The sequence below is a fragment of the Pipistrellus kuhlii genome, unplaced genomic scaffold (genome assembly GCF_014108245.1).
Source record: "Pipistrellus kuhlii isolate mPipKuh1 unplaced genomic scaffold, mPipKuh1.p scaffold_m20_p_10, whole genome shotgun sequence".
Lineage (NCBI taxonomy): Eukaryota > Metazoa > Chordata > Mammalia > Chiroptera > Vespertilionidae > Pipistrellus > Pipistrellus kuhlii.
Genome location: NW_023425405.1, coordinates 44,609,015 through 44,625,230, shown reverse-complemented (window position 1 = coordinate 44,625,230; position 16,216 = coordinate 44,609,015). Strand labels below are relative to the sequence as shown.

Genomic DNA, 16,216 nt, shown 5'->3' with positions numbered 1-16,216 from the left:
TAGAGGTGACCAGGCCTGCAGGGAAGGAAAGTTAGGGGCAAACAGGCTGTCAGGGGAACAGTTAGGCATCAATCAGGCTGGTAGGGGAGTGGTTAGGGGGTGATCAGGCTGGCAGGCAGAAACAATCAGGAAAGCAGGCAAGCAGTTGGGAGCAAACAGTCCTGGATTGTGAGAGGGATGTCTGACTGCCCACTTAGCCTGATCCTACTAGGATTGGGCCTAAACGGGCCGTCAGACATCCCTTGAGGGGTCCCAAATTGGAGAGGGTGCAGGCTGGGCTGAGGGACACACACCCCCATGCAAGAATTTCATGCACTGGGGCCTCGAGTATAATATATGTATATACTGTATATGCTTATATATGTTTGTGTGTGTGTGTGTGTGTATATATATATATTATATATATACATACATACATATATATATATATACATATATATATATTCTTGAGATAAATAGCATATATGATTTATAAAGCAAATAAAAAGTTAGGGATTCAGTATTTTGTGATTGATGAGAGATATAATTGATTGTTTACTTAATTTATAATGGATAATACTTACTGCATCTTTTCCTTTCATTATGCATTCTTCTGTTTTTAGTGCTGTACTGGGCCAGTGTATCTGAAAGAAAAGATAATGTACTATTATGCAACTGCATGTAAAAATAAGCCCACTAAAAAACCACTTCCTTTTTTCTGCAGTTTCACATGTTATCATTTTGTTCTATTTTCCGAAAGAATAAAGCAAGACAGTCTTCTTTACATCATTATTTGCATACTAAAGACACTTATCTTTGAGCTTTATTTTTTAAAACTGTTTGAAAGTCTACCTCCTATCCCAGTCCTTCAGAGGCCACACCGGACCACACACACACTGGAAGCAGCCTGCTCTGTACCTAACCTCCCTTACATTGTTACGCCCAGACTTCGTGATCCCCAAGGGCCACCAGGGAGCCGAGTCCGATGCAATAAACAAAAGAGCCTCTTTCATGCTAGCATGGGCTCTGTCCCACTTTCGCCGGCAGCATGGCGGAAGAGAGCGAATTTCGCCAAGTCCTGGGGTCTTACTCCTGTGGTGATGTCACTGCTTTGGCTGACCCTGATTGGGCTAGGGTCCAATGAATGGAGGAGAACTCCGCCCTGCCCCACAGTGGAGTAAGGAGTTTTATCCTCGCCCCGCCCTGCCCTCTCAACATAACATCTGCAGTCCAGTCTGCCCTCTAAACCGGTCTGTCCCTTTAAGTCAGGCACCTCCATGAGTTCCCTTTGCATTTTTACCACTTGGCCCAGAACTTGCTGTGTGCTGGACTCAGTAACAGTTGCTGCAGGAAAGGATTTAAGGATTAACGGCTCTGCCTATTTATAACGTATCACCTAATACACTGCTTGTAGGTCTTTACTTTCTAAAACATTAACTCTACCAGTTTCCCACTGGATTCAGGTATTTTTCACTGTATTTCAAAGTTAGTCTTTTCTGCCTTGAAGAGAGAAGACATCACCCCATTCCTATTTTTATCTACAATTGTAGCACTTTGCTGGGGTCACAGGTAGAAATCCATTCCCAACTCAACATTTTGGTGAAGGAATAGAAATTTCCCAGCAGAGTAGCCTGGGACTCTCAAGAAATTATTTTTTAAAAATAACCTTTTCTTCCTCAGGTTAAAAGTCCTCAGGGCCTAGATTGAGAAGAGTTCATGTATGATTTCCTGGTCCCCAGTGTCAAGGTTTCCTGTCAGTAGACCCTATAGCCAGGCCAGTGCCAGTATTCTAGACTGTTTTTTCTAGGTGATTTGTTAGTTCCCCAAATAGTCCTATTATCTCTCACTGATATCTCCTTCTACCCCGCCCACCTCCAACCCATCCTGCATCCTGCAGTCCTGGAAGGCTAATAAGGTTATCAAACTACTTATTTGATGTTGCTGATTGAATGTGCTTTTTACTTAGTGAGCGCACTACTTAATTATTTTAAAATATATTTTATTGATTTTTTTACAGAGAGGAAGGAGAGGGAGAGAGAGTTAGAAAAGTCAATGAGGAGAGTATCCTCCATTCACTGAGGAGAGAAACACTGACCAGCTGCCTCTTGCACACCCCCTACTGGGGATGTGCCAGCAACCAATGTACATGCCCTTGACCTGAATCGAACCCGGGACCCTTCAGTCCGCATCTACCACTGAGCCAAACCGGTTTCGGCAACTTAATTATTTTTAAATTAGTGCCCAGCACTCAAAAATAAGAGCTTTTGCACAAAAACCCCTATTTCTGGTTTCTCTAGAAAAAGGTGAAGACAGACAGGCAAAATAGGCTTGCATTCCGGTGTGGCAACATTCCTCTGGAGTTGAATGTCTGAAGACTTTCAATGGCACAGACAGTCTGATTTGCTTCAGACTTTTCTTTTACCTGACTGGCCCCCTTAGCCAATTTAGTGTTTGAAACATGATATATATGTTTAAATCCCATAGATGATCAAGATTTAAGCTTTTCTGATGCTTAAATGTGCCCCATAAACTACCAGGTTAGGCACTTAGATGCTAGAAGTGGAAGAGGCTTGTCATTTACCTTATACATTATATAGACAAATCCAGTCCCTGATACATGAAAAATATTGGGAATTTGTAAAAATGGGAACAGCTGCATTTTATTATGATAATCCTTATATATTTACATTTATTATCATAGGAGTATGCACTCCATGATTTGAATTGAAGGCATATAATGTTATTTTTATGTTCTTAATTGGATATAGTAGCCTCTCCAATTACTTACTAATAATATTCAGCAGAAAGTGTTCTTTTGCTTTCCTAGTGCCGTGTATAAACTTCTTTTTAAAAATATATGTTTATTGATTTCAGAGAGGAAGGAAGAAAGAGAGTGAGAGATAGAAACATCAATGATGAGAGAGAATCATTGATCAGTTGCCTCCTGCACACCCCCTACTGGGGATCAAGTCTGCAACCCAAGTATGTGCCCTTGTCCAGAATCCAACTGGAAGCCCTTCAGTCTACAGGCCCAAACTCTATCCACTGAGTCAAACCAACTAGGGTAAGCATATGAACTTTTAAATGAAAACAGCAGTGGGCTAGAAGGGGGCAACAGGGGATGGGAAAGGAGAATCTATATAATACGGTACTTTCTTTTTTATATATATATATATTTTATTGATTTTTTACAGAGAGGAAGGGAGAGAGATAGAGAGCTAGAAATGTCGATGAGAGAGAAACATCGACCCGCTGCCTCCTGCACACCTGCACCGGGGATGTACCCGCAACCAGTGTACATGCCCCAGACCGGAATCGAACCTGGGATCTTTCAGTCCACAGACCGACGCTCTACCACTGAGCCAAACCGGCTTCGGCTATATAATACTTTCAACAGTACATTTTTTTAAAAAAGGAAAACACATGAGCTTTTATATTTATGTTGTGACAGAAAAAAGACAAAGAACAAAAGTAGGATATAAAAGAAAACAACTAAAGAGGTAAGTCCCATGCATAAAATCCTAGAATCAAAAGTTCTTGATTGTAGCAGTCCATGCATCAGTGGATCATGGATGATTTGGAGGAAATATCACATAAATACAACAATGTCAGGTTTAGGTGTTGCCTTGTATCACTCTGAGGAGAGTTACTAACACCATTATAGAGCAAGGATCCCGGAAGTGAAGCTATAGAGTTTACAAATTTTACTTTTTACTGAGCCATTATTGAGGGGGGAGGGGCGGAGATGGGGAGAGAAGGAGGAATTTTGCACGATGGGATAGATTTTCTCAGATAATTTTAAAGTCCTTTCTAACTTCAGATTCAGTTTGGATTTGAATTATGATTTTACTGTGGATGCATACATTATTCAAAAGGATATGCTAGAAAACGTGTGTGTATAAAGAAAATACAAATTCATTTTAGGATCATCTATCATTGTAAAGATTTCCATGACTAATTCATTTAGTGCTATGAATAAATTAGAGAATACCTCATCTGTAATTCAGAATCATGCTTTATATTCTTAACATACTTAACTTGGTATAGGTTTTCAATGATGAAATAATACCCAGGCCAATAATAAAACCTCAACATGCCATCACATATTCTCCTCCATCACTGCCTCATCATGATTATGTCCAGGACTATTTCAACACACTGGGTAAGGACAATTCTCTATAGCATTTCCACACATCTACTGACAGCTTTTGTTCCACACTATCTTTTCAAGCAGCCTTGGAAGATAAAGATAGAATCTCCTTTCCGGGCAAATGAAAAAGAGTTGTTTCACGACCAAGATAATAAAAATAATCTCTCCCTCTCGGCACAAGTTGGGACAAGTTTGCTAGCAACCCCTTTATAAGACAGTTTCTAAGCTTGAGGCTGGTTAATTGGGTGTCACACATACTCATTGTACAAGCAGCATCTACCTAGACTGCTATGCTTCACGCCCATGGAACTTGAGGGAGAAACAAAAAGCTCATGCTGCCTGCTGTGCCGGGGGTAATAACGTCCTTTATCTCTGACCCAGGAGTCTCATGGCTTCTGCCAGTATCTGTGAAATCCTGACAAGCTAACTTGTCTTGAAAGACAGACAAAATCTCAGATGCCTAGTTCTTGACGGAGAAAAGAAAGATAATAATACATGATGGTGAAGCATTAAAAGGCTTTTTTAGGATTGTCAGAATATGTTGTTTCTAGCAGCAAACCTAAGAATGACAAATGTACAAAATCATTATTTCAGGTTTTGTTGGGAAACACGAAATTCATGCAAGGGCGTTGGCCCCGGCCCCCACCCGCTTAGCTTTGTCCCCAAGGACATCCAGTCTAATTGGCATATTATGCTTTTATTATTATAAATAAGTTACAAAGGACAGCACAGTGACTTCTTTCTGTACCCCTACAGATGCCCATATGGCACAATGTCTTAAATGCAGCCGTTGCTTAATAATTACATAATTACATACTTTATCACACTCTTTGAAATTTACTGAGATTACAGTAAAGTTTGAAAAATAAGATTCAGTAACATGAAAACGTTATATTCAGTGTCAAATAAATGAGAACATTAATTACCAGTTTAATTAGGAAGGAAATTTATAAGATTATAGCAATAATCTAGGCTTTGAAAGGCAGGTTGGATTTCTGAGGGCAGAGAAAAGGATCTCAACCAGATAACTTTGGGTAATAACAGAGAAAGACCTCACTGGAAATGGAGTTATTTTAAAGCCATCATGTGCAAATGTTAGGAAGGAAAGATAGTAACTAAAATAATTTTCTTCATTTGTTTTGGCAGACAGGATGTCTTTTGGTTCTGCTCCTGAGTTTAACATCAACAAAACCCATAAAATTAACCTATTTGTTCTGCACAAGACATTTTTAAAGGCAATTAAACAACAGGAAATAATGATATTTCAACATTCTCTGCATCAAAAAAGGTAAAAAAGCAAAAGGTTAAATATACATCATTTCATTACAATAGCCCTACAATATAATTTAATTGTTCCCTTGCACATTAAGAGTCTATTTACTATTCTTGCATATCCCAAAGTAGAAAAATAAAATAAAAATTAAATTACAAAGTAATCTTTCCTAGACTCCCTATTGAGTCTCATAATTATATCAGGTTTCAAGAATTAACAACTTATTATTACAAATAGTTTTGACATGAAAGATTTAGTAGAGCAAGAACAAATGAACAAAAAAGAAATAATTTCATTACCCAAAGTAAGATGATCTCCTTTGATATTAAAAAAATAAAATTATTTAGTTAATGTCTCTTTTTATTAAATATATTTAATTGACTAAGATGCTAATATAATTTTCTTTAATATTCTCTTCCTAATTCTATTATTCTAATAAAATGTGTTTAAATTTTAGTTTTTCTTTCTATACTTTACATAGTTTATAGTACCAGTGCCCATCAATGTATATTTTAATTATATCCTATAAATACCATTAAAATACAGAGAATATATTTTAAATATAATACATTAAGAGTCATAATAAATGGTAGTAATAAATGGTTTGTAAATTGTAGTCTTTAATTTGACCAATATTATCCTTCTTAGTGTTTATGCTTTTATACTTAATTATAATGACTCTCATTATTCAAGCACTTTATATGACAGAATTATAATATTTTGGATTATAAACACAATTTGTATTTGAAATGTTTATACTCCAAAGCATTTGAACTAAAACTATACAAATATTATTGGCCTAATGCATGTCCCTGTTAATGGATGAAATTTACTAAATTGCCATCATTACGTGAAATAATGTCTTCCATTGATATACAAATTATAGTTTAACTAGAGGCCCAGTGCACAAAATTGTGCATTCAGGGGGAAGTCCCTCAGCCCTCTTGCAGTCTGGGAGACCTCAGGCAATGTCCGACTGACGGCTTAGCACTGCTGAGGAGGTGGGAGAGGCTCCTGCCATGTTCACTGTGCTCTCCAGTGTGAGCCTGGATCAGGGCTTCTGGCTGAGTGGCTCTCCCTGTGGGAGTGCATTGACCACCAGGGGTCAGCTCCTGTGTTGAGCATCTGCCCCATGATGGTCAGTGCACATCATAGAAACCAGTCGATCTGCTGTTTGGTCAATTTGCATATTAGCCTTTTATTATATAGGATGTCTTTCACCAATCAATTAAAAATTAAATTATAAAATATATTTTTACCTTTAACGCAATCAAGTAAATAAATAAGAAAGTATAAATGTTATTACAAACAAGTGTTTAATAGAACTATTCCTACAGACATCCAAATTAACTAGTGTAATTTTAGCTTAAAATAATAGTGGAGAGAACAATTTTAGGAAGAAAAGCTAAAATTTAGAAACAAAAAAAAGTCTGGGTGAAAATTTGTTTAAAAAAATGTATTACTAAATATGAACTATTCTATAAAGTCTCATCAAATATAGCTTAAATAAACAAACATCCACTTTTGATTTCTCTGTGAAATAAAAAAAATATATTATACTGCAAACTTGTTAATAACTGTGATTTGTTATTTTAGAAAGTGTTCATAATTCTTAAATGTCACAGATTGCAAGGAGCTGTATGGACAGAACACAGACAAGCTAATTTCGCATCGGTGGTTGCATGTAGAATGTCCTGGGCTCTCAACCTTTGTCATAAGTAAACAAGCAAGATACAGTTCCTCTCCTACTGGTCAGTGATTTTGCCCATCACTATCACCAACATCTAATTGTCCCTCCTGTTTTTAATCATTACTAATATAAAGTATGGTCATGCAAAGCTAATAAGATAGAAAACAAACACCTTATAACAGAAGGCAGAACTAACGGTACACTAAAGACCAATCTGGGAGACATGAAGTTCACACCAAAGCTATAGCCTGCTTCTCAATAATGTGACAGAGGAAAGAGCATAAGCTGCTGAGAGAGATAGATATGGCTTTAAATTCTACCTGCTACCTGGCTTCATGTTTCTGTTCTCTTCTTTCTTTCATCTAGCCACTATGCTGCTGCTAAAACAATCACACTGAAGTCCACTTCTAAATATGGCATGGGCATATTCAGACTCTCCCACTGGTTCCTGTACTGCCTAGAAGATTCTTTTCAATAGCACGGGGGTCACTATTCTTTAGGACCTGGTCACAGCCACATCACTATCCTTAACTCCGTATCCTGTCCCCACCCACATGCCCTCACTTCACCTATCTACTTCCACCAAGGTGAACAGTCATTATTTCAAACTGCTCAAGAGTGACTGTCTTTCCTCCCCTTTACTCCATCTATTCTTACCACCAACTATTCTGAACCAAAATTCCAACTATCATTCAATATCAACTTAAATTATATCTCCTCCAAAAAAACCCCAACCCCCAGCTTTTGTATACTTCCCTAGCATTTTATTTGGACCATACTTGAGTTATATGCTATCTATGAAATATATATGTGGCATATGTATACATATTTTCTCCATTACATTATACATATTTTCTAGCTTATTTTATAGTCTTAAAGCTTAAACTTCAGGAGTCCTTAGTCACTAAGGCTTAGTGGCACCTCATCTTTCATGGTTCTGGGAGGGGCCTTAGCAATTGTGAAATTTGTAAGTTTGAATTAATTATATTTCCTGAAGAGATCCACCAAATCATACAGACTCCAGGCCCCCACAGAAATGAAGGTTCACCCTTGAGTACAAGAAAGTTATTCGAGTTAATAATCTATGGCTATATTCTTGCTGGATGGCACCCTGAGGCTTCCATGGCCACACACTATTTTATTTAGCTCCCAAAGATGTAGTTCGTAAAACCTCATCCCTCTTCAGGTCTCTTACCTTTATAGAGTTTTTACAGGTCATTTCCTGCATAAAAGCCAATCTTTCCAGCATTAAAGGCCTGAAGGTACAATTAGGCCAAAACAATAAAGGAGAATAAGTAGGTGATTCAATTTCACTCTGACGGGCTGTCACATGCTATCTCTTGGTTTTTGTTCCACATAGGAAGAAACAGCTCGGGGAGATGGTTAAGAGATTGTGTGTACACACAGTCATTTAAAAAGTGTGTTATACATGTGGGTTCCCTCTCTATGAGTTAGCTAATCCTGATCCAAAAACAACTACTTCCATAATACAGATTCTTGATCTCTGGGTGTCAGAACCCTGGTGTATATCTTCTGGATGTGTACACCACACACACACACACACACACACACACACACACACACACACACCAGTTCCTCAAATAATACCATTTCATTATAATGTTGAGAAGATGCCACAAGAACTCAACTCTTATGTCCAACATTTAAACTGGTTTTATTATATGTCTTTCTCCATAGTTCAAAGAACCAGCTGAAAGCATTAAGTGAGTACATGTGTGTATGTGTGTGTGTGTGTGTGTGTGTGTGTGTGTTTTATGTGGAGAGAGAAAGAGGAAAGAGAGAAATCAATAATATTTTTTTCATAACTACAGAGAAAATAAAATTAAAGATGATAGAGGAAAAAAAAGATTTAGAGAGAAACACAAAATGTGGTTTTACTTCATTCTGATACTACTAAAACAAAAGAAGTTATAATCCAAAAAGGTCATACAGAACTTAAGTAGAGTTGCCAAAGAAATATCAGCAACAATTTGGAAGTTCTATAATATATGGACGAGTGTTGACTGGCTTTGCACACTAGAAAAGCTATAATCTAAATGCCCATCCTTCCTGGCCTGGCTCAGTGGTTGAGCATTGACCTATGAACTAGGGGTCATGGTTCCATTCACAATCAGGGCACATGTCTCGGTTGCAGGCTTGATCCCCAGTGTGGGGCATGCAGGAGGCAGCCAATCAATGACTCTCTCAGCATTGATGTTTCTATCTCTCTAACCCTCTCACCCTCTCCATCCTCTATGATATCAATAAAAATCTATTAAAAAATAAAACCAAAATTTTGGAACTGATGGAAATTGATGTATTTTATTATATTGAGAGGCATATAAAAACTCTGGTACAGAGTTTGGGGGAAATAAAAAATATAAGCAAATGAAAAACAGAGGATAATATTTAATCCCAGGAGAAATAAGAAAATTGAAAAAAAAAAAAAAAGAAAGAAAGAAAGAAAGAAAGAAAGAAGTGTGATCTATTTTACTAATTATAATAATGCAAATAATTATTACTGTATCACTAAACTTGTGATACAGCTATTCTGAGATGGGAACTGATGGTTGGGAGGTTACTGGGGAAGTGGTGTACAGTAATAGAGCCCAGCTCAAGGTACTGCAAGAAGAGAAAATTCATCTTCCTTAAGTTGACTTCCAGTAAATCAATAGCTAGCACCTAAAATCTATGATACCAAAAATCACAGTGCACAAATTTTATTTAGAAATATGGGAGTCCGTACCAGAAGAAACAACAAAATAATTTTAAGTGATTTCTTCTAGGTATTAGGAACTGGAAGGGATGAATGAATGCTGCCTTTATTCATTTTTTTTTAATAAAAATGACTTTAAAATATAAACATCAATCATTTTGACACCCAAAAATAAATAAGTAAATTATAAAGAAATACTTACATTGATGCCAAAAAATACTATGGTCTAAATATTTCTACATGTTTTATGTAAGTTTGATATGGGCCTGAAAAAAAACTTAGCTCAATTTAACTTTGCATAAGCACAGACTTTAAGCATTATTTTTCTTATCAAAACTAATAGTTTCTCAAAAAATATTCTCATATTATATTTAAATTATAATATTATATTTAAATCCACCTGGTTTAAAGACCATCCACCTTAATTACTGCTACTACCAACAGAAGTATAGAAGTAAGCTATATTCATATATATATATATATATATATATATATATATATATTATTGATTTTTTTTTTTTTTTTACAAAGAGAATAGAGGAAGAGGGATAAAGAGCTAGAAACGTCGATGAGAGAGAAACATCGACCAGCTGCCTCTTGCACACCCCCTACCGGAGATGTGCCCGCAACCAATGTACATGCCCTTGACTTGAATCGAACCTGGGACCTTTCAGTCAGCAGGCAGAACTCTATTCACTGAACCAAACTGGTTTCAGCTATCCATATTTTTTAAGACTGGGATTTGGGGAGTAATCGAGCTTACAGGGACTGCTGAAAACCCAGCATGTTCCAAACCTACATTTCAGGACAATGACGCATCATGTGTCAATATTTCCCAGGTGACAAGGAGCATCCTGCAAGAGGAATGTCAAATGCACCAATCTGAGGTCATCTGGGACTACAGAGATGAGTGTTTAAAAAGTTTCATGCTATATATCCTCAATTTATAAACTTTTCTCAAGATGATTTCATTATAATGAATACTTCATTTTTTCAAAAGAAGTATCATTTAGGTAGTGAAAAAAAGAATCCTAATAACACCCCTGGAAGATACGATCTCCCTCCCCCCTTCTCTTTCCCTCCTGAATTACAGTGTGATATTTCCATACCTCTCTATAGCCATTGCTGATTTGCTCCAAGCTGAGGGAATACACAAGATTCTTGCCTCCCACAAAGAGTCTCTCTTGATATTCGTCCAGCAGCATTGTATGGAGATCAAGAAATCCAAAAGGGCTGTGGAAGATGGATGTTCTGTTCAATTCCAAGAGCTCTGAAATGTAAAAGGAAATGAATGCTCAACACAAGAGAAAACAAAAATACCTTTATAATACTTTTCTCATGGCTGCATTTTTATACCTATTGGAACTGTATAGTTTACATTCATTTTATCAGAAATATAAAGGTTTTAAATATATTACTCACAAAAATTAAAAATACACAGTGCATTAACCATACTATATTGCATATTTGGCAGTTCCTAAGAGAAAAGTTCGTAAAAGTTTCCAAGAGAAAAAAGAAAAAATTAACAATGTGACTTGTTGGGTGCTAACTAAACTTTTTGTGGTAGGTAGTCATTTAGTAATATATACACATATCAAATCAATATGTGGTACACTTTAAACTTAACAATGTTATATCACCACTATATCTCAAAACTGGAAAATATTTAAAAATATTTGCCCAGTATGTCAAAAAATGGAGTGCAACTGGGGATACATTTTAATGTGTAGGAGTTAAAATCTTTTATAAGTTTATCAGTCTAAATACTTCAATTCAACTTAAGGTATTTATCCTATGTTTTTAAATACAGAAAGAATTATCCTTCACAATCTTTAAAGTGCTGGATAAAAAACTCTTTTAGTGACTTCTATATTTACTTTTCTATGTGCAACAAAAATTCCAAGTCTACAATAAATATTCCCATTTAATTTCAGATGAACAGCAACTCAGAAATTGGTTTTGAAAGTCATGTCCAAAATCAAATTGTTCAAGTTTGGGAAATAACAGGTTTGTTGACACAACAAGGTAACCCATGATGGCATTCAGTGTAGTGGGGACGAGTGATAAACCTGGTGGGCATCTATTTTCTACCAATGTGTTTTGGCTAGTGTTTATGTATTCTTCCCAACATCAGAATTTACAATTGTTTGTTTTAACTAAAATACACTTAATTTAGGAAGTCAGAATCTGGGAAACACATTATGTGTATACATTTGTTATATTTGTTGAAGGTGTTTAATTGCATGTAGCAGTTACTTATGCTTGGTAAATGATATATGAGAGCCTTTGATGACTAGAGAGGATATCATCCCCAATACTGATACCATTGTAATTAGTCAATTATTAATAATAGGAAAAGAGTGAAAGGGAGGTGATACATTATAAACATGGGCACTTAGGCAGCTTTACTAGGAAGCTTCAATTTCATACTCTCAGTGAACCACTGGCCCATTCTCTACAGATCGCTGTAGGAAGGGGTCCAACATAGGGGAGACAGATGCATGCTCAGTGAAGTGGGGATGACTAGGGAAGGTGCTTATCAGTCAAACCTTGGGACAAAGATCATTGGTCAGAACGGGCAGGGCCACTACAAGACCACAAAAATTTGGAAATACATAATCCCCTAAAGAAAAAAATCTCCCTCTCCTCCCCTCTCCTCCCCTCCCCTCCCCTCTCCTCCCCTCCCCTCCCCTCTCCTCCCCTCCCCTCCCCTCCCCTCCCCTCTCTCCTCTCCTCTCCTCCGCTGACGGGCTCTCTTGCTCCTGCTTCCTTGCATTCTCCCATGTTTTCTCTATAGCCATGTGACTCTGTGGACTCCACATGCAATGGACAATGGACTGATGGGTTGCAACTAGGAATACAAACCAAGCTAGCCTGATGCTGAATTGGATTGCTCCAACATATAATGGAAGCTCCAAACATTTGACTTTGATTTTAGTTCTGCTAAAGGCAAAATGGGACTTCTTCCTTGGTAAGGCTGAGGGAAATGCAACCGTGGAAACTCAGGGATTTAATTATATGCAAATAAAAAAATCACTCATTCTCCCATGCAAATCTCAGAAAATTCTTTTTCTTGGGATATTACAAGAAGCCCACTCCCACAAGCTACAGGTGGGGACGAGGACCTCTCCTCTCCAATAGTAATGCTAGACCTTGCGTTCTAGAGAATTCCTGAAGAGGGCTCCTTGGGAAATATTGACAAATTAGAAGATAACTTAATTTTCCAAAGGTCAATGCCTAATGCATCTGATAGAGAATGTGGAATACTGGTGACCAGAACATTTCTTCTATTGAACATGAAATATGGTAAATCCACAGGATTCCGCACAATCTTATACTGTTTCCGAGAAAAGAGAGATGAAGTATCTTTTCTAATCTATTAGAGATGTATTCACTGTCTATATCTCTACTATATGGATACCCCACATTTTTTAGAGTAGGGATAACTTTTAATCTTTAGTTTAAAATAAGCAACACTGCTAAAATCAAGTTATTTCTTATAAAGGTAAAACTTGTGGTACTAAGTCATTTGACTATCTAATCAAAATCTTAGAAGAAGTTCTGAGGAAGAGATGGACAGAATAATCAGTTGTTCTATTTGGGGAGAAATAAAGTAGAAATTTGAGAGATTTGGATGTTATTGAATCCTGCAAGACTAATTTCTCAAAATAGAATCATACTATTTTTTATATTTTATTAATTTTTCTACAGAGAGGAAGTAAGAGGGATAGAGTGTTAGAAATATTCATGAGAAAGAAATATTGATCAACTGCCTCCTGCACACACCCCACTAGGAATGTGCCCGAAACCAAGATTCATGCCCTTGACTGGAATCGAACCTGGTACTTTTCAGTACACAGGCCAACACTCTATCCACCAAGCCAAACTGGTTTCAGCAGAATCATACTTTTTTCATTCCTTACTAGGCATTCACAAATAGCAGAACATGTATATTTTAGGAATCCAATCCCATAACAAAAATGGAACTCCCATTTGACCTAGTAATCCCACTTCTAGGAATATGTCCCAAGAAACTAGAAACACCAATCAGAAAGGATATATGCACCCCTATGTTAACAGCAGCACAATTTATCATAGCTAAGATTTGGAAACGGTCTACGTGCCCATCAGCAGATGAGTGGATTAAAAAACTGTGGTAATTCTACACAATGGAATACTATGCTGCAGTAAAAAAGAAGGAATTCTTACCATTTACATCAGCATGGATGGAATTGGAGTGCATTGGGCTAAGCGAAATAAGCCAGTCAGAGAAAGATAAATATCACATAATCTCACTCATGTGTGAGATATAATGATCAACGTAATTTGAAGAACAAAAACAGATCTAGAGACAAAGAAGCATTGATCAGACCCTCAAAGCTCAAAGGGATGGTAGGGGAGGATGGGGGTAAAGGGGAGAGATCAACCAAAGGACTTGTATGCAAACATATACGCCTAACCAATGAACACAAATACCAGGGGGGTGAGGGCATGACTAGGGACTTGGGGGGCAATGGGTGATAAGGACACATATGTGATACTTTAATCAATCAATAAAAATAAATAAATAACAAGATAAAATGAAAGGTTTTTCTAATATTCAATAGTTGGCCTTGTTGTGATTCAAAATAATTCAACAACAATAGCATCAACAGAAAAAAAATCAGTTTTATATAAAATTTAATTATCATTAACTTTAATTTCTATTTTATGAATTGTCTCAAATAACTACAGAAGTTTTCACCTTACTTGCATTTAACAATTCGTGACATTTTCATACATCTTAATTTTGAGAAAATTAATTTTTTTTTTAGTTTCTTGTTGTATACTAAAGCCAAAGGAAGGTCGAGCAGAAAGCTTTTCTCCTTCTCATTTTTTTTTTCTCCTTTTAGTTTTAAAGCTAGCACTCTAAGTCACATTATTAGTGATCTTAGTTCCAAAGTATAGTCCGCAGACTCGGCATATTTACTAAGCAATGGCTAACTTCTTTATCCTTTTGGACTACTACTTCAAGCTGCTTCCATGAAAGAATCAGAAAACATACAGGAAAAGTGGGACAAAAGAAACTCTAATCTCAGGTAATCTCCAGAAAACACGGTGCAAATAATGGACAGTGCTGACTCGGTTAAAAGGAGGGAGCTCATCTTGAGTTCTTCTTCCTCTAAAAATAACATGAATTACTTGGAGGAGGAGGTGGACAAAGAAACAAGAAGACACTGAGCTACGCCAGCTCAGAGTTCATCCGGAAATTTTCTCAAGAGGGAACTAATTATTATTGCTAAACTGCGTGTTAATTATCAGCTGTCAATGAAGATATACAGAGGATTTAGTCATTTCCTCTCCTGGCCTTTCTTCTTAACCTGCAAGGGAAATAGTTCTAAAACTCATTGACAGCAATATATTACAGAGACAGCTCTCTTCGCTTTGTCAAAATATATTTAAATTCCACACCTCCATGTGTGAATGGGGTGGAGAGAGTGCATTTTTTTTTTCAGTTCTCAAACAAAAAGAGATTTTTCTTCTTGAGTGTACATTTCTTCCGCTGTCACCTGCAAAGTAGGGGCTTCCTGAGACCCATTATTATTTTTAATAAATCCTTTTATTCAATGTATATCCTAAGTGAAGTCAACAGTAACATATTGAATTGCACACATAGTAAGCATTATTAATAACAACGGAATATAGAAATAACATTAGAACTTTTCTTCAATTTCTTAATGGTTCAAAAGAAAAAGACTTGTTGCAAAATGCTTCACTGATTTTGACAGATCTGATCAATGATCACTAATGGCTTGTAATAATATTGAAACAGAGTAGTAAGAAATAAGCAATTGACGTTTTTTTTTTTTTTTTTTTAGTGTAAACAGGGAATAGTTCAATGTCTGCTAATTAGTCTTTCCAGCCATGGTCTATGGCTGGTCTTTCATAATTCTCTGAACTTCTAGATTCTATCTTTCTTACAAGTCAAAGGTCTACAATAGGCATTGGCATTGTGGTGCTCCAAGTTTTCATCTTAAAATACTTCCAACAAAAGCAGAAAGACTTGAAATTCATTTGAACAGCCTACAGATCAAATAGCCTTTTATTTCCTTGATCAAGGAAAATAAGAGTGTCAAAATTTTAAGGTTACTCATTTCTGATATATATAAATTATTACTAGTCAGTATTATACATAGTATTCTGGCTCATAGGTCTCTGAACTCCTCTATGAACATGAGGTCACCCAGGGATACGGTTATACAGTATTATTGTCTATCCATATACTATATGTGTTTATATGCTTGTATTTAAATTATTGAACTAAAAATCATAGAATGTAAAACCTATAAGTCAGTGATTTGACAATTTACTTTTGATTGTATAATTGTTTAATTACAATTATGCTAGAGGCCTGGTGCATGAAAATTC

General features: G+C 36.5%; 1 protein-coding gene across 1 annotated transcript in view; it reads right to left on the bottom strand.

Moving 5' to 3' along the window:
* SEMA3E (semaphorin 3E) overlaps nt 1–16,216 on the bottom strand; it is a 211,306-nt gene that overhangs the window by 81,019 nt on the left and 114,071 nt on the right. The window contains exons 2-3 of the mRNA XM_036429568.2: nt 10,918–11,078; nt 564–623 (exon numbers count right to left, since the gene is read on the bottom strand). Of these exons, the coding sequence (XP_036285461.2) occupies nt 564–623; nt 10,918–11,078 (221 nt within the window). The remainder of the gene's footprint in view (nt 1–563; nt 624–10,917; nt 11,079–16,216) is intronic.